This window comes from Gracilinanus agilis, chromosome 5 (assembly GCF_016433145.1).
Source record: "Gracilinanus agilis isolate LMUSP501 chromosome 5, AgileGrace, whole genome shotgun sequence".
In the NCBI taxonomy this organism is placed as follows: domain Eukaryota; kingdom Metazoa; phylum Chordata; class Mammalia; order Didelphimorphia; family Didelphidae; genus Gracilinanus; species Gracilinanus agilis.
Genome location: NC_058134.1, coordinates 86,435,336 through 86,458,454, shown reverse-complemented (window position 1 = coordinate 86,458,454; position 23,119 = coordinate 86,435,336). Strand labels below are relative to the sequence as shown.

Here is a 23,119-nt window from a genome sequence, read left to right as displayed (position 1 = left end):
TATCCTCAACACTTACCATTATGCTTAAGAAATGATTACTGATTATTAAAGGACCCAAAATCCACTAAAAGCTCCTGAAGAGCAAGGACTAATTGGAAAAAAGAATATAGTAAAAGAAACCTTTTAATTTCATGGGTTGTCATGGATAGAGTATTCATCAGCTAGCGGTTAGCCTGCTGTTGATGAGTTTCTTTTTATTTAGCTCCCTTAGACTTTAGAAAATGGACATAGCTTGTTACTGGGCCTATACTTGAAACCTTTCCAATTTGATGGATCTGGTCATATCTTGCCCTATGAAGTCACAGCTTTCAAAAGCCAGTGCTATCCTTCACATTGTGAGCAAGCATAGTAGGAGGATGTTGTGGGAAAGAACCTGTTGGCTTTGTATGCCTTCATGGTCATAAAGCTTTTTGTGAAACAATGACAGTAAAAGAGGTCATCCTAGGGGATGTGGAATGGATTTCCCCTCTCTGGATTTAGTTATTCTTTTAGATTCGTAGAATATTGGCTTTAGCAGGGCATTTCGAGGTCTTCATGGCCAGTGCCCTCCTTTGACAGAGGCAGCCAAGGTGCAGAAAAAGGAAGTGATTTGCTGAAGATCACACATTGCACTAATGGCCTAAATTCCAGCCTCCATCCTCTTAGGGATAGGCAGGAGAGTTGCAGGAGAAAATGAATGAGTCTGGTAGTGAAAGAGCCATTCTGCTTATCTGGATCTCCCTTTGTTTATCTTGACCCAATTAACTCTCTAAAACAGTAAATTGAAGAGTAGGTGCTAATCTGCATCAGTAGGGAACATTTCCTTATATGGGAATTCTTTATATTAGTGAAATCACAGGCCCACTTCATTAACTGTTTCATATGTATTTTACAATCTTTATTTTGGAAAGATACCTTGGCAACATGGGTCATTACTTTTATTTTTTTTTAAACCCTTACCTTGGAATCAATACTGGGTATTAGTTCCAAGGCAGAAAAGTGGTAAGGGTTAGGCAATGGGGGCTTAAGTGACTTTGCCAGGGTCACACAGATAGGAAGTGTCTGAGGCCAGATTTGAACCCTGGATCTCCGGTTTCTGGGCCTGGCTCTCCATCCACTGAGTCACCCAGCTGTCCCCAGTGTCATTACTTTTTAATTAACTAGTTTAGTTAAAGAGGTTCAAAAAGCTCTTTTGTCCTAAAACCTCAACCGTTCTCCCCCTCCAAAACATAGCAAAAAAACGGAAGGTAATTCTTTGTCTTACTGTTTTGCTTTAAAGCTGCAAACAGCACTGCGTTATATTTGATTCGAAGATTATTTAATAACATTCCAAAGCATATACAGATCTGCAGCTGAACTCAAGTAGCACTTTAAAAGTTGACAGTCTTTATTTGTTACTAGATTGTGATCTTCTTGAGGGCAAGGGCTATTTTTGCCTTTCTTTGTATACTCAGAATCTAGCACTCATTGTTCAGTTATTTTCAGTCGTGTCCAATTCTTTGTGATCCCATTTGGAATTTTCTCAGCAATAACACTGGAGTTCTTATTTTACAGATGAGGAACTGGGGCAAACATGGTTAAATGGCATGCCCAGGGTCACATAGCTAGGAAGTGTCTGAGGCTGGATTTGAACTCATAAAGATGTTTTCCTCATTCCAAGCCCAGTGCTCTATCCACGGTGCCACCAGGCTGCCCAGACCTAGCACAGTGCCTGACAAATACTGGGTGCTTAATAAATGCTTGTTGACTTGTTGACAAAATCATGTAAAACAATCCTACGAGGCCAGTGTTTTAGATATTATTATTCTCATTTCGCAGATGAAAAAAACCAAAGCTTTGTAACAGAAAGTGACAACCAAGGTCACAAAGGTATAAACAGCAGGTATCATGAGGTTCTTCAGAATTCTAGCCTGCTTCTGCCTGGGTGCTTGCAAAAGACTACCTAGACAGCTTTATTTTGGTATGGACTGATTTGAAAATCACTGGGCTGCTTTTGAATCCTTATGATAACCTTCTTAATGTCATAATAGAAATTTAGACAGAGCCTATACATATGTATATATATGTATATACATATATATATATTCCCATGTATACACATACATGGGCAGCTAGGTAGCACAGTGGATAGAGAACTGGAATTGGAATCAGAATCTCATTTTCCTGTGAGTTCAAATCTGGTCTCAGTCACTTATTAGTTGTGTGATCCTGGGAAAGTCACATAACCCTGTTGGCCTCAGTTTCCTCATCTGTAACATGAGCTCAAGAAGGAAATGGCCAACCACTCCAGTATCTTTGGTAAGAAAACCCCAAATGGGTTCACAGAAAATCAGATGTAATCACAGCAAATGAACAACGATAACATATATATGTATATATATATATATTTACATGTTACTATATACATATAAACACATATATGTTTATATATACATTCTTAGACACACAAATACACATACACCTATTGGTAGATAAATATGTAGAATCAATTTGGCTCTGACTGTAAAGTGGACTCTATTCAAATGTCATTGTGGTACTGATCCCTTCCTGCACAATTTCTTTTTCCTTCCTTCCATTTGTATGAGGTGAATGGCCCCAGGCAGGAAGCTTTGTTTTCTCTCTAAAACTAACATTTATCAAAATCCAGCTGGATGCTAGTCCCCATTTTAACTCAGTGTAAGTATATGCCCAAGGGGGCTGGTGTTCTGGCTTCTTTCTGCCTTTACAGAACCCATAGCATCTTCAGGAAAGAGCACTCTGGAGAGCCCCAAGAATTCTCCACACAAACACACTCCACCTGGTTTGTTGTAAAAATGGCTGAATGCTTTTGGACAAGGAACTGTGACGGTCTCTCCGATGTCAGCAGGATGCCAGCACGTAATATTATCCCAGACTCCACTACACGCTGTAAGGAAAAAAAAAGAGAGAGATAAAGAAAGTTAGGGGATATCTACTCACCCATGCAAATAAGAAAATATAAATGAATGAAGGCCTAAAGAGAGACATTAAACCATTTAGAAAAGACTGTGTAAATAGAAAATTCACAATGACACAGTTTTTCTCAAATTCTCTTTCTCTGAAGGAAACCAGCAGCGTTGCTTTTTTATGCAAAATTATATTACCTTATTTCAATTCAGTCAAAATAATGTTGGAATATTTTTTTAATATAAGAATCAAGAGTGTAAAAAAGTCTGGACAAGTTAATTTATGTTTTCTTAATTCCTGCATTTTACTTTTTGAGTTAAGTTCTCCTCATGTGCAAAATTGTGTACACAGTAAGGTAACTGGGGCTATGAAGCAAAGGTTCTAGTAAACTTCTTCATTCTTGCTTCTGGCCAGCTCCTTCTTGCCTTATAGCTCCACTGGCTGTTTATGAGCTCTGTGGTACAGTCCTCGTTCTGAGCCCATTGGCATTGCCAGGTCACACAATTAAGGATGCTGTGGAGAGCCCAGTACCGCCATTCTCCTACCTACTTTGACCCTCTTATGAGAAGATTTGGGATGTTGCCTCCCTACTTGTAACCCAGGGAACTGACTCAACTCTTCAAGGGCATATTCTGCTCCCTAACATTCAATCAGTGTGTCTATTATGGGTGGGTCACTTTCCCCAGTGCTGGTGACTCAGTTCGAGTAAAGGCTTTAATTGCTGCATCTGCCAGAGCTCCTCTATCCTGCACCCTCTAACAACAACAAGGACAATATTGTTGACAATAATGACGACAGCATTTAGGAAAACCCTTTAAAGTTTGCCAGAACACTCTACAAATACTCTCTTTTTATCCACATGCAATTTCTGGGACATAGTTGCTATTATTATTTCTATTTTACAAGTAAGGGAACTGAGGCAGAGTGAGATTTATGTGATTTTCCCAGGATCATACAGTTAATATTTGCAGTCAAATTGACATTTAGGTCTTTTTGATTTCAGATGCAGTACTCTATCCATTGTGCCACCTGGTTTCCTTTCTATGTCTGGGGCTACATATCATTTTCCTTGCCATCATCCTCTTAAATGACTGATCTATTAGGCTGCCCAAGTACTGTAGTTCTGGGCTTCTATCAGTTCTATCAGTCAAATATGGGCTCTGGAGGCCTGGGATTGTTTTGGTTTTGTTTATGTTTAGTACCCAGCACAATGTCTTGTATACACTAGGTGCTTAATATATGTTTGTCTAATTGATATTTGATAAAGCATGTTTGTTTTGGTCAGCCAACATGCTCAAAGTACACAGCATTTCTGATTATTATGGATTTCACCATCATTAATCAATAAGGATATCATCATCATTCTCAAGTCATAATTAGGGCAGTGGATTTAGAGTCAAAGGACATGGGTTCAAATTCTGATTACCTCTTACTACTTAAATGACCTTATATAAATCACAGCTTCTCTGGGACTCAGTTTTCTCATCTAAAAAATGAAGGGAACTGAATAAATTATCTCTTAGAGATCTTTCATCTCCAGATATATGAATGTACTGTCACATATATGCATATAGTGTTTTAATCAAGGTTAAAACAAATTATATAGACTCAGTTGCTGACCTTTAGGAGTTCATAATCTAAAATAGATAGAATTTAGTTGGGGAAAGCCACAATAGAACCATGAAGAAAAAATGAAGAACTGAAAGGGAAACTATTACCTAGCAAAATATAATAAATGTATAATATGTGATTTGGGCACACAGCACCTTATTTAAAAAACAACAACAGATGTGCCACAATAAAGTTGGCTATAAACCAATTTTGGCAAATCAAAACTTATTTTCTTACTGATTTTCATTAGACAAATGGAAACCTGTTCCCATCAAACTTGAAATATAATGGGAAATATACAGACTTAGAAGTGGAGGACCTGGGTTTGAATCCTAGCTCTGCTACTTTAAAAATCCCATTGTAGTCTTGATAAAGTGATTTTATTTCTTTGATTTTGTTCCATATCTCTAAAATGAGGGTTCCTAAAAATAAGACTCAGCTTGGGATACCAACAAACAAATAATTAAATAATTCTTATACAAATGATATGTTTTTTTTAAATATAAAGGAAAATGATGATTTTCTTTAGCATTATTCAGAAAAACCAAAAGAGGAATAGTACATTATAAGTTGAATTATTTTGAGGTTAATACTATATGTGTGGATTGAGAGCCAGGCCTAGAGACGGGAGGTCCTAGGTTCAAATCCGGCCTCAGACACTTCCCAGCTGTGTGACCCTGGGCAAGTCACTTGACCCCCATTGCCTACCCTTACCAATCTTCCACCTATAAGTCAATACACAGAAGTTAAGGGCTTAAAATAAATAAATAAACAAACAAACAAACAAACAAATAAATAAATAAATAAATAGATAGATAAATAAAATACTATGTGTGTGGATATATTTTATACCTTGCAACTTTTAAAGATCTTATTGCTTCAATTAGTTTTTGGGTTGACTTTCTAGAATTCTCTTGGTATCTCATCATATCATGTGTAAAGAGTGTTACCTTTATTTCCTCACTGTCTATTCTAATTCTTTCAATTTCCTCTTGTTTCTTTAGAGTTCAGTACCATATAAACAGGAAATATGTCTTATTAGTAGTGGCATCTATATCCTAAGCAAAAATTCTCTACTAATGTTCATAGATGATAAGAAAGAAATGTTTGGCCATTGCTTGTACCTTGCAGAGTCAAAAAGGAATCTTGAATCAATAGGGTCGAGACAATTGGTTTATTTAATCCATCTTGTTGTTCATTCTTTGTTTTGAAGAAGACCAATGACATCACCAGGTGACATCTTGGCTTGTGTGTAAATTGAAGTTTAGTGAGGCAGAGATGCACAAATTTACCAGCCTTACTCTTTCCTGGAGTCATCAAATTTCAGTGCCAAGACAAAAGTTAAGGCTACTGGTGGTGGCCCCAGAGACAGTGGATGACCTTGGTGTCTTCAACATCTGAACAAACTCTAAACAGTCTATAGCACTTTTTAAAATCACTTTCATGGATATTAGAACAAATTTTTCTCACCCTTCCATTCTACTGGGGAAGTCTTCACAGGCTTGAGGTAAACATTATGCTAACTCAATAATGGGTTTGAAACATGTCAGTTACTCTCAATCTGGTTTAGACCATTTGCTGAGATTGTTTTTAACCAAGATGTGACCACTGTACATGATACAGCTTCTTGGAACCACAGCTGAGAGTTGGGTGAAAGGTTGAACAGCTCTGAAAAGAACTCTGCAAGCCCGCACACCGGTATAGTGTATATGGGATGTTCAGAGAATCATATACAGATAAGGATAGCTATGGGTGTACACTGAGGGAAGAGGATGTTGGGATGTCTATTACATATAGAATCAAGGAAGTAGAAAATATTTGATTAGAATGCTTGTTAGATAAGTAAATGAATTGATTCAATTTAATACACAAGTGGTTACTAAGAATCTATCATATACAAAGTGTGGCCTTAGGAAACATTTTTGAGGATACAAAAGTAATACTTTGCATATGGTAGACCTTAGTCACCATCTGTGAAGATACAAAGACAAAAGCAAAACAGTATCTGCCCTCAAGGAACTAGAAGGATGGGTTTAAGTGGGAGTGGGGGAGATGATTTTGCAGATGAATTTAGGATGGTGATGGAATTTGGGTAGAAATAACCACAGTAAGTAGTTTGTGATATGAGATTAGAATATAGGAGAGAGATTACATCTCGATCTAAATACTCCAAGAGAAATATCCCATTTAACAAATATATATTGAGGCAGCTAGAAAAAGAAGCGATAGAGCACTCCTGTATTAAAGGTAGTATGCAAGGCACTGTGGATAATGGTCCTTGTCCTCACAGAGTTCCTACTCTCCTGGGGAGAAATAGCATATACACAGATAACTTTATTCAAAATCTATACAGAATAAATATTAAATAATTATAAGGTTAGAGGGATACAGATTAAGAAACATGGAGGGAACTTTGAGAAGAGTGGTTTAGTGAAAAGTCATTGAACCCTGGCTCATATCATGACTGATTTTTACTCTCTGGATTACCTAAATCTCATTTATCATCTCTGTAACTCAGTTTTCTTATCTGTAAAATGAGGAGTGTGGTTGGTTAGCCTCTGGTTCCTGCCAACTCTAAATCTGTGATCCCATAGTATCCCAAAGGAGTTTGTCCATGAAAGGGAGAAAAAGATACAAGAGGACAGCCCAAGGAGGGATAAGATGATTAAGTTTTTTTAAAGAATGGAGAGATCTGAATGTAGTTGTTGATAGTAAAGCAGGAATTTGAAGATAAGAGGGCGATAGAGATATCTTTGGTGGGATTAAGTGTACAAACAGAGGAGTTGGTCTTGGTAAGAAAAATTATTCTTTTCTCAGAGACTGGAGAAAAAGTAGAGGATAGAATATAGAAAGCTTTTGATATGTGGAGTAGTAGAGATGGCTTCTATTTTTCGAGATGAAGACTTCAGCAAAGAACAAGAAGCTTGAGAAGAAAAATATATACTTTAGAATAACCACTGTGGGGAGTTAGTTATTAGTCATTTCAACCAGCTTAAATCCTACCAGTCTTTCAAGGTTTAGTTCAAATGCCACTCTTCCACAGAAACATTCTTTTATCATCTATCCATCCAAAGCATTGATTTGCTCATATTTAGTAGTCTCATAGAACATTTCAAAAACTTTTTATGCACTTGCTTTTTTTAAAAAAAAAACAACTCTCTTCCACCTATGAGACAATACACCGAAGTACAAGGGTAAAAAAAAAACAAAACTCTTACCTCTCATCTTAGAATCAACATTAAGTATTGACTCTAAGACAGAAGAACAATAAGGGTGAGGTATTTTGGTTTAAGTGAATTGCCCAGGGTTAAAAAGCTATGAAGCATCTGAGGCCAAATTTGAACTCAAGAGCTACCTACCTTCCCCTTATCATGTGCTTTCATATTCTTTGCAATATATTTAATTATCTATCTGTCTATCTATCTATCTATCTATCTATCTATCTATCTATCTATCTATCTATCTACATGTCTTCCCTACTCATTGTAAATTCTTTGATGGTAAGGATTTTCTTTTGCATTTTCTCTTCAGTGTCTGCTTAATATTTCTTCCTACTCTTGGATCTCTACCTGGTTGTGGCATAGGGGCTTGTGTAGCTCAGTGAAACCATGAGCTGTGCCATCCATTCAAGATTAATCAGGATGAACACTTCATAGTCTAGAATTCTTACAAAAGATGATCCACTAGAGAAGGAAATAACCAACCACTCCAGCTAAGAAAACACTATGAACAACATTAAAATGATAAAACACTAGGACACCAGGTGAACTCCTCTGAGGAAAAGCAGAGGACAACTAGATCATCTTGTCTCCTGAGGAACCTACATGTGGGCCAAGAAGAAAGTTAGAACTAAATGTGGTACAATTGATTGGTTCAAGATTGGGAAAAATAGTATGACAAGACTATATACTGTCACCTTATTTATTTAACTTATATGTAGAGTACATCAAATGAAATGCCAAGTTGAATGAATCAAAAGCTGGAATTAAGGTTGCCAGGAGAAATATCGGTAATCTCAGATCTTCAGATGATACTATTCTGATGGCAGAAAGTGAAGAAGAATTTAGAAGTTTCTTGATGAGAATCAAAAAGGAGAGTGTAAAAGGTGACATGAAGCTTAACATAAAAACAAAACAAACAAACAAAAAACCCTAAAATGATGGCAAATGGACCCGTCGCTTTCTGGAAAAAAAAAGAAGGGGAAGAAATGGAAACAATGTCAGATTTTAAATTCTTGGGCTCAAAGATCACAGCAGATAGTGACTGTAATCATGAAGTTTTAAAGAAGTTTGCTCCATGGAAGGAATGCTGTGGCAAAGCTAGACAGCAAAAAAGTAGAGATATCACCTTAGCAACAAAAGTCCATGTAATCAAAACTATGGTTTTTCTAGTAGCAATGTGTGACTGTGGGAGTTTGACTACAAAGAAAGCTTGAATTGTGATACTGGAGAAGACTTTTGAGAGTACTTTGGACATAAGATTAAGTTGGCCAATGATTAAAGAAATTAATTTAGACTATTCACTAGAAGGTCAAATATTACAATGGAGGCTTGAATGCTTAGACTCCATAATAAGAAGACAGGATTCATTTGAAAAGACCCTGATTTTGGGGGAGATTGCAAGTAAAGGAAGAAGAGGAGGGCAGAACATGATCAATAGCATGATGTGTAAAGGGGGAAAAATTATGGTTGGACTGAATATTTAAAGGGGTGGTCTCCAAGGAATTGATTCAATTCTTAATGAAAAACTCAAGTCAGAATGACTTTATGGTAGTTTATTTACAAATAGGAAGAGAGAGTGAAAGTAAGAAAATCAGAGAGAGAATAGGGGAAGATATCTAACCTAACACACTAAGTATTTTGCACCAGCCCCTGGTTCAACTCAGGCAGGGCTAATTTGTCTTCAACCAGAGGGGCCTCAGCCTTGAGCCAAGGGCCAAGGGCAGAGTGCCGAGGGATGAATAAAGCAAAGGCTTCAGTCACGAAGCCTCTCTTAAGAGGAGAATCCCTTCAGAACAATCCAAGAAAGAGTCAGCCTTTTTCACTCACAATGTGGTAGTTAAAAGGGAGAGATTTAAGAACAGTTTCATCAAGTCCAAGGTCTTAGCCAGAGCTCCTACAGGCCCAGTTCAAGGCTGAAGAGAGCCAGCTTCCCGGAAGTCCTTGTGATTTATCAAGACCATTTCTTTCATCACTTCCTGTGCCTTCCTCCCATTTCACATGTATCAATTACAACAAATGCTTTGTTTAGGACTCCCCCGGCAGTCAGTCAATTCTGATTCATCACCTACTTTTGCACAGGTGGGTCACAGACCTCCCCTACTTGAAGATTAGTGGTGGTGTTTACACTTTTGGTGATTAAATCTAGAAATGGGCAGGGTAGGATTAATCCCATCTTCACACATGGAAACAATGATTATGTACTTTGACAGACTTCAGGAGGGAGTAGAGTAGAGAAAAGTCTAGTGTGGTATGATTGGTGGGTCATGAAAAGTTGGACATAACTAAATGACTAAACAACAATCAAAAAAAAACATTTCCTCAAGAAAAGTCCAAGAGCCCAAACTTGAAATAGTCACTGACCACAAGGAACTTACATTCAATTGTGTATTGCACATGATAGCTACCTTAATGGATTTATATAGAGTTGAATTTTAAACTGAATTGAGTAATTGGAGTTTCTAGCCATATTAACTAGGCCAATGCTAGTCATTTTTTTAAGTGAAGAAGTTAACTGGAAGAGTTATTTTGTTTCATTGAAGGGAGATGATGAGATCAGTTTTTGGCAAATTTAATTTGAATTGCTAGCAGTACATCTCCATGAAAATGTATAGCAGAGCCCTTGGACTGCACTTTAGGGTATGGCCAGAGATTCAATTTTGGAAGAGCTAAAGATATCTGAATGGACTAGATCACAGAAGGAAAGCATAAAAGAGAGAGAAGAGATAGGGTGGAAGATGAAATATTGGGGAATGCCTCACTAATAAAGGGGAAAATTGGTATTGTAATCCAAAATTGAAGCTAATTTAAAAACAAACAACAATAACTATTTCTATTTATCTTTTACATGTATTATTCAAAGTTGCAAAGTTGTTAAAAAAAAAGAAACATTTTTTAATTATGCTTTTAGGCTAAAATTCAATTAATTTGCATTCTCTGAGCACAACTTACCAGGCTTCAGAGTGAAGCTAAACTAGATGCACACTTTAATTGCATTTTTTAAAATAACTAAGAGTTAACTATATATCATTGGTCACTCTTTTCCGTCTGGTTGGTTTCCTTGATATATTTCATAAATAAAACTTTAATGAGCTATATATGCTTTGAGAGGACTTTAACTCTCCAATGCAATTTTCCCCCTCTCCCCTAGAATGTAATTGCCTTGAAGGAAGGACCTTTTATCAGAGGTTTTGTATTTTGCTTTTGTAATACCAACATCTAGCATATTATTTTGAATGGAATAAGCACTTAACAAATATTTACTGAATTGCACGTTTTTTGAGGGCAGGTACTGTGTGTGTGTGTGTGTGTGTGTGTGTGTGAAGACAGACAGACAGACAGAGACAGACAGATAATGCCAGACAGTCTAACAATCCACACACACACACAAAAGAAGCTTGTTTATTGTCTATACTACAAATTATAGTTGGGTAGGTGATGATCCTTATAAAATTAGCAGACATTTCAAAGAGACATGAAATCAGTTCCAGAATTGAAAAGGAGGAAAAGATTAAGTTGTATTATATCTGGAGAATTATTATACATTTGTCTGTATACATAAATGTAAATAGCTATAAACATATGCACATATATATATATATAAACACACCAATATTTAGCTAGTCAGTCATGCCTTATGACTATTCATCATGAAACACCACAATGCTTGAAGAATTAAAATGAAAAAATGATTCAAAAGGTGATGTGGTGGGCATAACTAAGCTGTTGCATGATCTCAACAATAACAAGTATATAAGAAGGGCATCAAATACACAGGATAAGGCAAGAGTCAGTATAGTTGTTTCAAACTCTTACCTTTTGTTTTAGAATCAATATCATTATGTATTGATTCCAAGGCAGAAGAGAAGTAAGAGCTAAGCAAGGGGGGTTAAGTGACTTGCCTAGGGTCACATAGTCAGAAAGTTTCTGAGGCCAGATTTGAATCTGATCTCCCAGTTTTAGTCCTGCCTCTCAATCCACTGAACAACTCCACTGCCCCTCTTTAGTATAGTTTTAAGCCCTAGTAGATTAACAATATGTGAAATAACTATAATGATGTATGTGATCAAATAAGAGGATGGGTTGGTCATACAAGAGAAAAGCTAAGCAGATGGAGAGTTCATATGTTGTCCTGTAGACCTCTAGTCTAGCAGAAAGAACCCCAAGGCAGGCTTTATGACTTATACAGGTATGGCCAATACCTGCATAGGATGAAATGGTATGAATGAGTTGTGATCTACTCCAATGGAAGGAGTAGACCTACCATGATGTCTATTTAAATAATGATGTATATTTCCTTTATAGCCTAGTTAGTGTGGTGGCCACAATTAATACTCATTGGATGAATGAATGAATGAAGAAAGATTTTTCATTTCAAAGCCCTTCCCACCCCTAAGGTTCTTGAATTCTAGCACTTTCTCTAGTTCATTAGGCCATACGTTTTTCCTTTTATCTATTTGTGACTGGAAAAAATGTACATGATAATGTTTGTTTAAAGTTTTAAGTGCGGGTAGACACTGAGATTCCAGTTTATGAAATGATGCCTCTCCAAGTAAGCTGGCATGATAATCTCATAAGTGCCTTCTCCTAAAGGGAGGAAGAGATTGCTCTATATACTGCTTAGATTTTCAATGATTGGCAATAAACAGGTCCAGGATTTATTGGGCACTCAAAGGATTGTACATGAAACCTTTGGTCTCTAACATATGTTTAGATTTCCATTAAATAGGCCACTAGTGTGGATCATAAGTAAACTATCAATTAAATGGTAGAGACTAATAGCTAGGTAAGCTGATGTAAGACTCTTTTTTTTTAATGTGATGATTTTCTCCTGTTAAAAGCCCATGAATAGGGGCAGCTATAGATGGCTCAGTGAGAGAAAACAGGCCTGGAGATGAGAGATCCTGAGTTTATATCTGCCTTAGATACTTCCTAGAAGCGTGACCCTGGGCAAGTCATTTAACCTTAATTGCCTAGCCTTTACCATTCTTCTGCCTTAGAATCAATATTTGATTCTAATACAGAAGGTAGGGTTTTAAAAAGAAGTCAGTGGATATTTAAATAAAAAATGTCCTTTGTACTTACTAATATCATGACAACCTAATATAAATAAGTGAACTTTTCTATCTTCCCCTCCTCCCTACACTGGCATGAGAATATTGAAATGGTTATTTCTAGAAAAGATTTAAAAGAATAGAAAAAGCTTGAAAGCAAGAATAACAAGTATTTTTGCTGTTAGGATCTCTCTGACTTCTAAACTGATAGATGATTAAGTCCAGGGGTCAGCAAACTACAACCAATCCAGCTCCACCTGTTTTTATAAAGTCCAGCAAGCTAAGAAAAGTTTTTATATTTTCCATTCTTAGTTTGTCTGGCTGTACAAAAACAGCCAGCACCCTGGTTTTGGCTTGTGCGACATATTTGGCCAGCTCCTGGTATTGCCTGTCAAAAAGTACATTGGACTAAATGGAACAGGAAATCTGGATTTGGGACTAAAGACATTACTAAACTTCTTTGTGGCTTAGGTAATGTCCTAATGAAGAGACTAAATAGACTACTATATAGAGAACTAAAGAATAGTATTCTGGAAAATATGCTTATTTGAAGGAGGTCAGATTCACATTTGAGCCTGTAAAAATTGATTTGATTATGAAGCAGTTTGGTGGAATCAGGGATAGAACGATGGACCTGGAGTCAGGAAGACCTGGGTTCAAATCCTAACTCAGACTTATGGCTATGTAACCCTAGGAAACCTAGGAAAGTCATTTAATGTTTGTTTGCCTCAGTTTCCTCATATGTAATATAGGGATAATGATAGCACCTACTTCACAAAGTTATGGGAAAGATCAAATGAGATTTAAAAAATGTAAAAAAAAAGTGCTTAGCTCAGGGCCTGGCATATAGTAGGTAATATATAAATATGAATTACTACTACTATTATTAAATATATAGCTAAATTCTAGTACTAGTCTAAGTTCTGCCTCATTGGAGGAGGAATTATTATTCCTGTACCTATTATCATACAGGTAATGGAATAGTGCAAAAATGTGGGGGAAATAATTAGAGAACAGTTGAGCTCTCTTCATTGTATAAAAGTTGTCTTGAAATATCTGAAGGGATATCTGGTAGAAAAGGAAACAGATTTATGTTCCTTGATCCTAGAAATCACAACTAGAAATAATTGTTGGAGGCTGCAGAGCATCAAATTTTGGCTTGACCTAAGGGAAAACTTCCTAGGATTAGAGATCCTCCCAAATGGAATGGAGGTAGTGGGCTTATTATTATTAGAATTTATTAGAAGTTATTATTAGAAGTTATCAAGGGCAGACTGAATGGCCACTTGTCAGGATACTTGTTCAGAGAATGCACTGGACTAGATAGCCCTGTAAGGTGCCCTTTAACTCTGAGATCCTTTGAGATGTCCCTCTTTCTCTGGCCCTTCTTATTTCTTTTCTGAATTCTTGGATTTTTTTTAGCATTATTTTCTTTAAAAAAAATTTCCAGTGCTTAGCACAGTGTCTGACACATAGAATTAAAAACTGCTTACTGTGTTGTGTGTGTGTGTGTGTGTGTGTGTGTGTGTGTGTGTGTGTGAAGGTGGGATAAGTCATTTTCTGAATTTTTTCAGGTGGTTAAAAGTATTTGAATTATAAATGTTACTTAATGGTAAGACAAAAGAATATGTCAAGACTTTAACTACATAAGGAACAGTTGGTTCATGGTAACTATCTTCCTTCCTGCCTACAATAAAAACAGCCCTCAATCAAGTTCTTTCATGAGAGAGTGACTGCTCTATGGATAGAGGACAGGGAAAGCATTTGTGATACATAGATATTTTAAATAGTTTGTTGTAAGCAGATCAACAAAGCAATTTCCCAGAGCCATCTGTCAGAACATGGAAATAGCTTTGCTATATAAAACTTCTCTTCGTAATGATATTAGTTATAATAGGATATTACCTGCATAGAATAATGTCTCTTTTAGTTACCTAAAAAGAGGTCAGTGATTTCTGTATGTTTTGAAGCTGAATATTTTGTTCTTGGATTATCAGGTTCTTATGGAATATTAGAACCAAAAGGCACCATGCCTGAGATGCTCTCTCTCACCTCTTAGCTTTCCTGGCTTCTTTCAAGACTTAGTTCCAATTCTGTCCTCCATAGGAAGCTTCTCATCCCCCAACCCCTAAGATTCTTCCCCTGGGAAATTTTCTTCCATCTTTTCTTTCTCTTTGGTATATGTGTATAATCAATTACATACTGCCTCATCTGTTTGAATGTCAGCACCTTGAGGGCAAGGACTTTTTGTTGCCTTTCTTGGTGCCTAGAACAAAGTAATTAGTAAATCAATTAATTAATGTCTGGTGACGGACTGACTGACTGATATATGACTAGAAGCGACCATAGAGCTCACCTATGCCCATCCCATTTTACAAATGAAGAAACCAAAGCTCAGAGAAATTGAGTGAGTTACCCATGGTACCATAAGTAAAGACTCCTTTGATGAACATAGATTTAAAGCTCTAAGGAACTTCAGAGGACTTCTAGCCCAACTCTCTGAAATACTGGGATGCTAAATGAATTGCCCAGAATTCACACAGATAGATAGTGAGAGGCAGAACTGAGCCTTGAACCCCCAGGTCCATTGATTCTAAATCCAATACTCTTTCCAAGGTTCCTTATTATATCAGAAGTCACCTGCTTCAAAACCTTCCTTTAATGGATCTGAGGCTAGGCAAGAAGTTAAAGAATGTGCCCAGGGCCTTTTAGTTAATTAGCAGCAGATCTAGAATGGGACCTCAGGTCTCTAGGCTCCCACTTTGGTGTCCTTCCCCTGCATATTATGCTGCTAGTCTATCTTCCTAATAGAATAGAAAATCAATATGCAAACACTAAAAGGATAATCAGGCACCTTTTAAATGATAGAAGAAGCACAGCAAATAAGAATGCACGACTATACTGCAACTGGCCAGCTTTTGTTGGGTGAGCATTTAGTAAGTCAGCTGTTGCTTGGGGAAGATGGGTACTAGCAGAAACATCAATTGGGCCCATTAACAGGGAGCATTACAGAATGAATGGAAAGTTGAGAGAGGCCACTGTTTCAGAAGAGCTTGCCAGACGGAGAAAAAATTTTTTTTGCTTGGGTTGATTCAAGCCAGAACATATAACCAAAGGTCACAGAGAGGGACAAAACATTTTCAAAATATGAATTTAATTCCTGCCAGTCCCCACCCCTCCCTATCTTTGACTTTATTTACCATTAATTTATTTATCTGCTCAATCCTTAAAATAGGTACCATTCAGTGCCAGAGAAAATTTAAAAAGAAACAAAGAAATGGATCACTCAGGCTTAGATAGCTATATAGAAGGCAACATGACTGAAAAATTAAACAAGAACAACACAACTATAGTCATCACAATTTTTAAACCCTTATTTTCTGTCTTAGAAAGAATACTAAATATTGATTCTGAAACAGAAGAGTGGCAAGGGCTAGGCAAGAGGGGGTCAAGTAAGTTGCCCATTTGTCAAGTGAGGGGCACACAACCAGAAAGTATCAGAGGTCACATTCGAATCCAGGACTTCCCATCTGCAGATCTGGCTCTCAATCCACTGAGCCACCTACCTGTCCCAATCATCGTTTTAGAATTAGAAGCACCCTCAGAAATCAGTTTCCTCATTTTACTGAAAAGGAATGCTTAATGCCAGAGCCAGGACTAGAGTCCAGGAGTCAATATAGCTAGACCAGAGCAGTTTCTAATCTAGCATAGAATCTAATTCAAAACAACATGATGCAACAAATATTTACAAAACACCTTACATATACAGGAAAGGAGAGCTAAGGTGGTAGGGAATCAAAGACAAAAACAGAACCCACTCTGCTCTCAAGGAAGTTACATTCTTCAGGAGGAATACAACAAATACAAATATGCATGAAAGTAAGTAAATCTAAAGTATGAACCAGGTGATACAATCATTTCAAAGGACTATTTCATTGCCTTAAGAGATAATAATGATTTTCCTCTGGATTAATAATCTCATGTGGGTACTTCCTCCACTGAAATAAATCCTTCAGCTTATTTACATCTCATTCTGTGCAATTATTCTTTCTTGTCTTCTCATGGAGGATCGATCCAATAGTGTGGATATATTTTTTAAAATTTTTTAAACCCTTGTACTTCGGTGTATTGGCTCATAGGTAGAAGAGTGGCAAGGGTGGGCAATGGGGGTCAAGTGACTTGCCCAGGGTCACACAGCTGGGAAGTGGCTGAGGCCGGGTTTGAACCTAGGACCTCCTGTCTCTAGGCCTGACTCTCACTCCACTGAGCTACCCAGCTGCCCCCAATGTGGATATTTTATCAAATGAAGACTTGTCAATTCTACACCTAAAACAATTAAAATCATAAGCTAATAATATACACTAATATAATATTCATGTAAATAATGTGATACTACCTGATAGAGGTTTCATTATTAAATACAGACAGAACACTGGCCTTATGGGAAATGTGTTATGATTCTTCACATTAAAAATATATCTCAAATATCCCTTTCTTCTCTCCAAGAAAGTCATCAATTTTTCATATTTCTTTAATTTTTCAAGGTACAATTCCTTTCTCTTAAATGGATGCTCCTCCCTCTTCATCCTCATTGATAGGCTGTAAAAATAAAGCATAGAGTGAACTCTGCAGGTTCTGAAATCTGAAAAGGATCCTGGACTAGAGTTAGGAAAGACATGGGATCGAATTCTATGTCCAAAATGTATGGTAAGCCACTTTACCATTGAATCAATTTCTCTACTTATAAAATAGAGATAAAAATAGATGTTTCATCAACATTTTAAAATGAAGTGTCAGGATCAATGATCTATTGTCACTTTGTATTTTTGAGTTTGTGTGTTTTCTTCAAAAAAGGACTTCAAGGAGGGAGAGGGAAAGTTCTTTTTTTTTTTTAATAAAAGGAATAGGATGGCTAGAGTTGTTTTATTTCCCACCCCCCAGAAAATGAATAAAATCTTTACTTCCCAGTTTAAGACTTAGGTAGGGCTTTTTGAAAACTGATCAAAGGAGAACAAGGATTTTGGGGGTTGTGGGCCCCTGTGGTAATTTGGGGAAACCTACTGACCCCTACTCTGTGTAATATTTATAAAAGCCCATGAAATACATGGGATTACAAAAGAAAGTAATTGCACTTAAATACTGTTATGTAACCAAAAACCCAAATGGGGTCATGAAGAATCAGATAGGACTGAAATAATTGAACATCATAAAAACCAAAACAAAATAAAATCCCCAAACCCAAGTTCAGGATTCTACACAGGGTTAAGAACCTCTGTAGTAGATAGTAGAAAATAATGTTTTACTAGAGCAATGGTTCACAATAACAGAATCCCTAGGAACCATGGAATGTCAATTCACATACCACATGCCACATGCCAAGTCTGAGTCTGGATAGCTTCTGTCTTGGCATCCTTAATTCAAGGCGAGTTAACAAAAGATAGCCTCTTCCTAGCTCTGACCCTTAAATCACCACACTTTCCCTGTTTTGTTGTTGTTTGTTTGTTTGTTTTTTGTTTTAATATACACAAGGGAAAGGTAAAATGAAAATCAGGTTCAAGTGACTGACTTGTAGAAGAAATCCGGAAGTGTGAATATACCATCATAGTAGCTTTGCTGGGACTGAGCCCTATTTTTAGACACTTTTAACAACATCTCTGAAATGCCTCATCTTGCCTTCTGCATTTTTATTCTTTAAAGATTCTGGCCGGCTGTGTTCTACTTGTCTGTGTTCTCTTAAGAAAAAAGGCCCCAAGGCTTTACAAATACTTCTGTGTAAAGCAAAGCAAAGAGGAGCCTGGTCCTAAGATGCTTTGACTTTGTGGGCAGGGATGGAAACCAGATCCATATTTGGGGTTCTCCTACTTTAAAAAGGAAGAACTACCTGCTTGGCACATTTTTTGCACATGTTTTTATCATACATAAATCTCTAGAGAAATTGTTGTTGAGACCTCATCTTTCCCTAATAAGAATCCCTTTGACTCTTCTCTCTTTTCCTCTCAAGTTAGTTAAGAAAGTTTTTAATCAGCTTAAAATCTTCATGTTGAGCAGCATAAAAAATAGAAAGCTGGTTGTTGGTATTTTAGAATAACCTGAGTTAAAATTCTACCTTTGACACTTACTCTGTGACCCTCTGAAGGTTAATTAATCTCTGTGTGTTTTAAGCAATAATCGAAGATGTATCTACCACCAAGATCCTGGAAAGAACACTGGCTTTAGAAATGGAGGACCTAGGTTAAAGTTTTGACTCTGTATGATCTTGGACCAGTCACTTGACTTCTTTTAACTTTTCTTTCCTCCTTTATAAAATGAGGGGAGGAGGTTGGACAAGATAGAGTTTCTTAACTTATGGGTCTGTGAACTTGTTTAACTTTTCTTTTAAACATATTTTGATAATTATATTTTAATATAATTGGTCTTGTTTGAAATCTGTGTATTTTATTTCATGTATTAAAGGTACTGAAGCAGGATGATTGTCTTTCCCCAAATCTGAAAGGGGTCTATGACAGTCAATCAATAAACATGTTTAAGCACATGCTATATGCAAGGCATAGAGCTAAGTGCTAGAGATACAAAAAGAGGCAAGAGATAGTACCTTTCCTCAAAAAGATCACAATCTAATGGACACAATCAAGGTTAAAATCTCCTTGACTTGATTGTCTCTAATCTCCCTTGTAGCCCTAAAATCTATGATCCCATCATCCCACTAGCTTTATAGACAGGTTGAGACTTGAGCTGGTAAGAGAGTTTCCATGCCAGGAATTCCTCAAGCATATGAAATCACAGATCCTTTATGCATTTGTCCAGCATATACACAGAGACCATTATAACAAGGACATTTATATATGTAGTCTTTATATTCAGATAATGACAGTCACAATTATTTGCGTGTGTGTGTGTGTGTGTGTGTGTGTGTGTGTGTGTGTGTGCCTGGTGGTGGTGGGGTGCTGAGAAGATCAACAGCCCTTCCTCCATCATAAAGTTGGTAGCTATCGTTACTGTTTGCAGTATTCTGATGTTGTTCTACAGCTCCCTCTGACTCATCTTTGCTGAAAAACAACCACTCTCCAAACAATCCGTCTCCTGATTGCTGGGTTCCATTCTGCTCGGTCTACTATTCCCCAACAGCTCACAGCTCAAATCCATCATGATTGTTATTCTTCTAGAATTTCTTTAAGAAGTCCTCAATCCACCTCATTCACTGTGAATGCACTGCTGTAATGAAGGAATGAATGAACGATTAAGCACTTATGAATCAATGAATTAACAAGAATTTGTGAAGCACTCTCTACTCTGCAAGTGATACAAAAAACAATAGTCCCAGCTGTCGTGGAGTTTACAGTCTAATACAGGAGACAGTTGAGTAGTGATAACTGAGCCTCTTCCTAGTCTTAGCACACATTTCACTTGTGGAGTAAAGCTGTTATAAACACCTTTGTATTTTACTACCTTAGCATCCCTCCTTGTCTTGCTATTATAATGTGCAATGAGGATCACATCTAACAAAAGCCTTGTTGGACACCTCTGATGGCATGAAACTGACTTTTGGTTGTCAGAAACTGTCAGTGGATGGCAAGTGCTGGCAGGTGCTACCAAGGAGAAAAGCAAGTTTGGCAGGAGAATAATTTCATGGCTGTGGTTTATCTGTTGACTAAATTTAGAGCTGCTCCTCACCATGTTAGCCACAGAGTGGTATGTATTTTTTTTCTTTTTAGTTTAATTAATTAATTAATTAAGAATATTTTCCCCTGGTTACATGAATCATGTTCCTTCCCTCCTTTCCTTCCACCCTTCTCCTGTAGCCAACAAGCAATTCCACTGGGTTTTCACTGATAAAGACCTATTTCCATATTATTAGGGTGATCATTTAAAGTCTACATCCTCAATCATATCCCCATCGAACCATGCGATCATGCAGTTATTTTTCTTCTGTGTTTCTACTCCCACAGTTCTTCTTCTGAATGTGAATAGCATTCTTTCTCATAAGTCCCGCAGCCTTGCTCTGGATCCTTGCACTGCTGCTAGTAGAGAAGTCCTTTACATTCGATTGTGCCACAGTTTATCTGTCTCTGTATACAATGTTCTCCTGGCTCTGCTCCTTTTACTCTGCATCAGTTCCTTTCCAGTTCAAATGGAATTCCTCCAGTTCATTATTCCTTTGAGCACAATAGTATTCCATCACCAGCAGATACCATAATTTGTTCAGCCATTCCCCAATTAAAGGGTATCCCCTCATTTTCCAATTTTTTGCCAAGAGTGGTATGTTTTTGATCACAACAATTTTTGATAACTACCTTCTAAGTCACTGATGGGTTGCATGTACCTTAAGTGACAAAATCATGGATCCGTCAAGTATAAAGAAATACAAAGCGCATCAGTAATGCTAATGGAGTCATTTGAGACCAGAAGGAATGTCTGTGGTAGACCTAGAGCTCATATCTATGAGAAGAAAAAAAAACAGAAGCACTGCTTGATAGATCTTCAGTTTGGTCCTAAACACATTGGTGCTGTACTCTGTCTTCCTCTCTCCCAAAAGACATATTTACTCTCTTGGATTGGTTTTCTTTTTAGAGCTTCAAAGAGACACAGTAATGCTTAGTGTCTGTTAATTGTTTCCTCTTCCTGCTACTTCACTGACAGTTTTGGAGAAGGAATGCCTCAAAGATCTACTTGCAAACACACACTAAAGTTACTGTTTTCTGAACCTGATTTCATCAAAAGCAAATTCCTTTTATGATGTATTTGACCTAAGTCATATTCCCAGTTCACTCCTGTGAACCACAGGCAGAAATTAATAGGAGCCATACAGAAATCACTCTAGAAGCAACAGAGATGGAATTAATCCCCTATGGTCCAAATATTCTGGAAACAAGCTATATAAACTCACTCAAGAGGCGATGGAAGAAGAAAACCTAGAATTTATCATGAACTTGGATACTACCTTGTAGTGTCCTTACTCTTGTCAGACTATAAAATAATTATAATGGTAATTAGCATCAATTAGGATCAATTATTTGATCTTTTGCATTAGGATCAATTTCTCGATCCTTGCAATAGTCCTGCAATAGAGGTATTATTATCTTCTCTTTACAGATGAGGAAATTGAAACTTGGGGAAATCATCTGATTTGCTCTGAGTCATGCAGTTAGTAAGTCTGAGGCAGGATTTGTACTCAGATCTTCATTCCAAGTCTAGCATTCTTTGCAACCTGCAGCTCAAAGAATACCATAAGACATTTAGGCTCCACTTGGACTATGTGACTAGTCTTATTATTGTTCACTCATGACCAGGTCTTTGTGAATCATTTGGGATTTTGTTGACAAAGATACTGGAGTGGTTTGCCACTTCCTCCTCTAGATCATTTTATAGATAAGGAAACTGAGGCAAACAAGGTTAAATGACTTGCCCAAAATTATACAACTAAATGTCTGAGGCCAGATTTGAACTTAGGAACATGAGTTTTCCTGACTCTGGGCCCAATGCTCTAGTCCAGTGATGGACAAACTATGGCCCCCTAAAATGTTCTGCCTGGCTGCACAACATTATTCCTAATCTGATGAATACAATGAGTAGGATACAATACAATGAAACTTCAAATGAGTTGCCTTAGAAACAGGCTGACAAATGAACATTTCCTTTCCTTTGGCCCCCTCTTTAAAAAGTTTGCCCATCACTGCTCTAGCCACTTCACTACCTACCGGCACAAATGATTTCTTAAATGAAACTGACTTTTATATATTCTTTTCAGTCCCTGGAGAGGGTACAGTGGATAGAGAGCTAGCTTAAAAGCTAGGAAGCCAGTATTCAAGTCTTTACTTCTGATGCATATTGAATGTATGGCCTGGACATGTCATTTCATCCTCAACACTAAGAGTTTTGCAGTTCTCATCCCTATCTATTTAAATGCCCATCATTAGGTGAAAATTAAAAACATCTTCCCAAGGCTCCTGGCTTGCGTTCCTTGATAACTTGCATTCTTCTTTTTGATTCATTATTTTTTCAAATGAAGATTTGACTTCCCTCTTCTAACCCTCTCCCATAACTCCACCCATAGAGAAAGCAAGAAAAACAAATCCCTCTTACAAATATATAATGGAATAAAGCAAATTATTGTTATTTTTATTAAAATGCTTCATAAACCAGAAGCCACTTTATATCAACTATTCTTATAAAATAACTAATAATTCCTTATTGACCTTAATAAATGTACATGTACATATATGTATGTGTGTATATACAAAGTATAGAGTACATCTACATATACATGCTTAGACCTATACATGCACATGCATGTGTACACACACTATTGTAGTGAAATTAGGGAAAGTGGAGGTG

General features: G+C 37.0%; 1 protein-coding gene across 1 annotated transcript in view; it reads right to left on the bottom strand.

The window, feature by feature from the left end:
- VIPR2 (vasoactive intestinal peptide receptor 2) overlaps positions 1–16,366 on the bottom strand; it is a 110,885-nt gene extending 94,519 nt beyond the window's left edge. Inside the window, exons 1-2 of the mRNA XM_044678954.1 lie at positions 16,354–16,366; positions 2,777–2,884 (exon numbers count right to left, since the gene is read on the bottom strand). Coding sequence (XP_044534889.1) covers positions 2,777–2,884; positions 16,354–16,366 — 121 coding nt within the window. The remainder of the gene's footprint in view (positions 1–2,776; positions 2,885–16,353) is intronic.
- Positions 16,367–23,119: the final 6,753 nt, after the last annotated feature.